Source organism: Prinia subflava, chromosome 3, assembly GCF_021018805.1.
Source record: "Prinia subflava isolate CZ2003 ecotype Zambia chromosome 3, Cam_Psub_1.2, whole genome shotgun sequence".
Lineage (NCBI taxonomy): Eukaryota > Metazoa > Chordata > Aves > Passeriformes > Cisticolidae > Prinia > Prinia subflava.
In genome coordinates, this window is record NC_086249.1 from 58,233,434 (window position 1) to 58,238,813 (window position 5,380).

Here is a 5,380-nt window from a genome sequence, read left to right on the forward strand (position 1 = left end):
TGCTATTCAAACTAAGCTGTTCAATCACTATTTCTTCCTGAGGACTGACTGACCAGTACTACAAAAATTCTCTGTGATGTTTAAAAGGAAATTACGTGGTCTGAGAATTACACATTTCTGTTTATCTTACCACAGGTGTTACTAGAGGTCTCTGTATACATAATTTTATTTGTGTTACTGCTTTACACATTAGTTTGGAGTCTTTGCTGAAGTTATGAATATGATACTGTGGGAGAGCAAAGCTAACAACATCTGCACAGAGAACAAAAAGGACAGCATAAACCACACAACTGAGTTAATATTTAAAGAACAGAAATTTAATTTGGTATGTAACTTTTTCCTAGGAGGATCTTTATTTTCAATGCTATACATGTGAAAATAAGAATGAATAAGTGGCTCATTATCTACATGTATAAAAATATAAACATCCTATCAAACATATGCAAAATCACCCTTCATGATATGCATCACTGAAAAGACCTATGCCTTAACTTCAAATTAAAAGAAAGACTGCCCTTGTGAGTTTTTAATAGCACTTGTAAATGCTACTGCATTCATCCATAAGTACATGAACTGCGAACAGCAACAGCTACAAAATGTACACAGGACTCCAGTATTGTGCCTTTATATTTTTGTGTATTTTCATGTCAACAAGTCAGCAGAGTCATTGTGTTTATCAATTCTTCAAGCTCTCAATAGAACAGACCAGCAAAACCCATCGACTTTGCCTTGAGAATTTTTCCTTTTAAAAAGTTTACTGCCATTCTTAAGTAATGGTTCAGAAAAATATCTTCTGTGGAAAAGCATCAAATGACTATTATACTTATGGCACCATCATTTTAAGCCTGCTGACAGTAGTGATAGAGTTATCAGTAAATTAAAGGCCCATTTCTTAACACTAATAACACTTAAAAGTTTTTAGCACAAAGACTAAAAAAAATCCTGTTTATATTACATCCATTTTAATGTAAAAAATGAGAATTACTGGGTTGTCTTCCAGGAAAGGGATAGGCAACCATTAATCAAAAGACAGGCAATCTTTGTTTTAGAGATGCATTCAGCCACCTGGAAGATTCACATTCAAGCAAATATGTCATCGATTTCAGTTCTACAAGCTGATGATACTCATATTCAGTTTTTCCATAGAAACATAAGAAACCAGTAAAACATTACCATGTTATGTACATAACATAATGTGAAAATGCTCAGCTAGATACATTATGAAATCCTGTAGCACTAAAATGATTAAAAAACTAAATGATTCATGTAAAATGTTTACATACTGTATAAATATGTACACTAAATCACGAGGTCAATTTAAAACTGCTCCTATTCAGAGCTCCTATGATGGGTTTAGTAAGCTACCAGAGTCTTAATAAAAGAAAGCTATCTAGAGCAAATTTGAACACTTTACTGAAAACTGATTTTATACAAAATTTTAAAAAACGTACTTCAGAGTTACTCAACAGAAACTAGAAAAAGACTTGTTATTCTTGAGAAGGGCACTGTAAAGATCTAGTAGCTGTGATCAATGCCTTTTCAGTTGTGGTAAAAGTTAAGCACAAAGAAACCATCTCAGAGTAAGGCATAGGACAAACAGACTTCATTCCATCCTCAGGTGTATTGGCCTCTCACTGTATCTTATTGCTCATCTAATTTGGCAGGTTTACATTTCTATACTTTTAAAAATACTCCATAATACAACAATCTACAAATGGACAGTATCCAGTGCTTTCATATGCACATCTTCAACTTCATCACGTTCATAAACAACCTTGCTAATATTAAAAAAAAAGAAGCCATGGTGATGCAAATTATTTTCAGTTTCATGTACTTGTGCATGCACTTAATGAAAGACCAAGTGAACAGAGACTGAGCACTGAAACTTGACAGAAATGTAGCTATAGCTGTTTCCAAAGGAATTAGGGTTTTTTTGAAAAAACCCTACTGTGAAATTCTTTGGTTAGAATACAGGTGCTAGCAGTATTTCTAAATTAGGAGTTAGAACTAGGACTAGTTAGAACTAGAATTATTGTTCTAGAGTTTTAAAAACATAACTTTAAGCCTTTAACATGTACTGCTAAATTCTTCAACACTTCAGATACATTTAGGATATTTTCCTGTGATGGTCTGAATAGGCTACACACATTCTTAAATCAAGCTTAGGTTTTTAAAGAGAAGTGCTTTTGTACTCCAGATTTCAAGAATTTATTAGAAAGAGATGCTCAGTCTTCCCTACTGTAAAACCTGCAGCTCAGATCATCTGTTCCAAAGCAGACTCTGACTGCCTCCTCTGGAAAAGACTGTTATCCAGCAGTAATAAAATACAGCTCAGAAGAGGTAATTTCCCTTGAAGAAAGTTGGCATCATTCTTGTTTTTCTAAGGACAGGGCTCAATCCTTTCTAAGAAGCACTAAGTTTTGTCCAGGAAGAGGTACACAACTCTTAGCAGTGTCAGTGCCCAGATAATACTGCTATGAAAACTAAGGAAATGGTTCTTTAAAAAGTCATTTTTGTCATCTCTTGGCTTCAGAGTTTTACAGCACTAACATGACAAAAAGTAACAAGGGTGCTCTTGATGACATTTATAATGTACATCTGCACTAATTCAATGTACACGATTTCAGCTTCACAGGACCCAGGCTCTACCTTTGCTCAGGCAAACCTGCTGTCACCTCACTCCCATCGTTTTGAGGGTGTTTAAGGAAATATGCATTGAGATTCCTGTCCATATTATAGACAGTAACTTCAAGAGAATTATAAGGACTTCAGACCACCCATGGAAATTACAATTCACAAGCACTTTAATTTTTCAAAGTGTTGTTGTTTTACCTCTCAAGGGAATAAACACATGTCTCTGAGGACACTTCGTAGTTCAAATGGTTGTTTATCCAGCAAATCTGGCCTTTCACATCAGCCTGACATCGCTGTGCAGGCCCTGGTCCAGTTTAACAGCTCAGAGAGAGGAGTTCAGAGACATGGGGAGCAAAGAGGGGAGATGGGAGCAACCAGTTGTGAAGGGCCACATGCATGCCTCCTGCAAAATTACTCAACAGATCAACTACGGGCCGGTGCAAACCCCTCGCAGTCAGGCTTCCCTTCTGTGTGACAGTCCTTCACAGACAGGCATCACTTTGATGGGTGGGGGAGGGAGGAGTTAAAAATGGACTATTTCGGGTCTGCCCACCCAGGCAAACTCCCTCCTAAGGGTGTTGGGATGGGAAAAGACAGCCGTTTGTCATGCCATCTTCAATAGAAGTGGCTCAAAGCAACTTTAAAGTTTCTCAGCCCCTAACTGGATGATTTTTAAAACGCCCCACCCTGACAGAGCTATACCTCAGCTCCGTGCGGGAAGAGGGACAAAGACTGGGTGCACATGCGTGCTTTTGTGGGACCGGCATTTGTCTACTCCCAATATTTCTCTCCTTTCTTGCTACCAACACAGCTACTGGGAGATGTAGGGGGGAGGGTGAAGGTGGGAGCCAGGATATGGTGGCTGATCAGGGACGTGGTGGCCAAGCAGGGACACGACAGCCGAGGCACAACACAGTGACCTCCTGCCCCCGGGGCCGTCAGGAGGTGCTGCAAGAGGGGTGGGGGCTGCGCCGGGGCTGGCCCGCCTTGTGCGTGGAGGCAGACACGGGTGAGCAAAGCACAGGGAGACAGCCCCGCTCCACATCCTGCTGCCTTCGGGATGCCAGGGGACCTTGCGTGCGAGGGTGTGCGGGGCCGGCTGTCTTGTCCCCACGCCACGGGCTGGGCGAATGCTCAGTCCCGGCAGAAAACATACTCGGTGTAGCTGGTCCAGATCTTGTCGTCGGCAGGGCCGCCCTGCTCGGGGCCGAAGGCGCAGGTGCCGGTGGAAGAGCAGGCGGCCATGCGGAAGCCGGCCTCGGAGAGTCGGTCGAAGGCTTGCTCGAGGAAGTTGAACTTGAGGTAGTAGCGGGCGGTGTAGCGCTCGGGAGGGCGGTCGGGGTCGCGGCTCTCGTTCAAGGTCTCCCCGAAGACCTCTTTGGCCAGGGCCGTCTTGCCGCAGACAGTGATGCGGGCCACCCGCCGGAATTTGGCATCGGCCTGCGCCTCCCGCCCGATGGTGTAGGAGCCCCGGTAGCCGATGGTGATGTAGCCCGAGCGCCGCCCGCCCGCCCCGTCCAGCGACTGCGAGGGCGTGAGCAGCGGCCCGCCCGAGGGGCTGCGGCTGGCGGTGGGCGACGGGGCGGACGCCACGGCCCCGCCGCCTCCTTCTAGCGGCTCGGCCTCCAGGTAGCCGAGGAGCGGCGGCGGCGGCTCCTCGGCGCAGACGGAGCCGTCGCGGTGCAGGACGGCGGGGCGGGCGGCGGCCGCCCGAGTCTGCGCCAGGCGCCGAGCCAGGTCGGGCAGCTGGAAGTACTCAGCCTCCCGCTGGAGGCGGCTGCGCTCGGGGAAGTGCTCGGGCAGCACCAGCTGCAAGTCCCGCAGGTAGTCCAGGATGTAGCGGAAGAGGAAGCCGTCGCGGTCGAGGAAGAAGCGGCCCTTGCTGTCCCGGGGCAGCTCGCTGGGCTGCTGCTGCGAGAACATGCGCCAGAGCAGCGAGTCGCGCACCGAGACCACGGTGCAGCGCCGCGTCACGTACACCTGCCCGCCCACGTTCAGCTCCACGATCTCCGGGAAGGACGACCAGCCCGTGGCCGCTGCGGCCGCCCCGCCGCCCGGCGCCCCGCTCCCCGCCGCGGGCGACACGCCGCCGCCGTTGGGCAGCCCGCGGGCGCTGTCCGCCAGGGCCATACCGGAGCGAGCCCGCCGGAGCCCAAGCCTCTCCTCCTCCTCTGGCCGCCCGGGCTACGGCAGGGCCGCCGCCCTCGGGGGAGCGCGCAGCCCTCCGCTGCTGCCCGCCGGAGCCTCCCGCCCCGTCTGGCGCCGGAGCCGCGCTGCCGCTGCGCTCCCCGCGGCCGCTGCTCTGCCCGCTGCCGGACGAGCTCTTCCGTCGGGCTGCGAACACGTAGCCCCGGCGGCGGCGGCAGAGCCGTGTTTATGTACCGCGGCCGCACCTCGCGGGAGGCGTGGGAGGCTGGCGGGAGGCAGAGCCGAGCGCACGGGGAGGAGAAGGGGACGGCCCTGCACTGACGCAGGGTCCCCCGTGGTCGTCCGTCCCCCGTTTCCCCTCCCCGCCCCGGTCCTCCTTCCCCGGTTGCGGCGGGGATCCTGTCCCCGCCCGGTGCGCGCCCGCCGAGCTCCCGTCGCCGTGAGCGAGCACCGCGGTGTGCGTCCAGCGGGGATAAAGCCTCGGGGGTCCCGCTTTCCTCCCTGCCCCCCAGCCCCCCTGAGCGAGGCTCCTCTCGCTCCGGCTCGCTCCTCGTCTTCTCCGAGAGGTCTCGTTTTTGGCAGGCAAGAAAAGCCCTCT

At 50.1% G+C, this 5,380-nt stretch overlaps 1 protein-coding gene across 1 annotated transcript; it reads right to left on the minus strand.

The window, feature by feature from the left end:
- Positions 1–295: 295 nt before the first annotated feature.
- KCTD12 (potassium channel tetramerization domain containing 12) lies at positions 296–4,897 on the minus strand. Its single transcript, XM_063392239.1, has one exon. It carries the CDS (start codon positions 4,762–4,764, stop codon positions 3,769–3,771), a length of 996 nt encoding a protein of 331 aa, XP_063248309.1. The 5' UTR covers positions 4,765–4,897; the 3' UTR covers positions 296–3,768.
- Positions 4,898–5,380: the final 483 nt, after the last annotated feature.

Coding starts and splice junctions, on each gene's coding strand:
- KCTD12 (XM_063392239.1), bottom strand. CDS start 4,764: ATGGCCCTGGCGGACAGCGCCCGCGGGCTGCCCAACGGCGGCGGCGTG.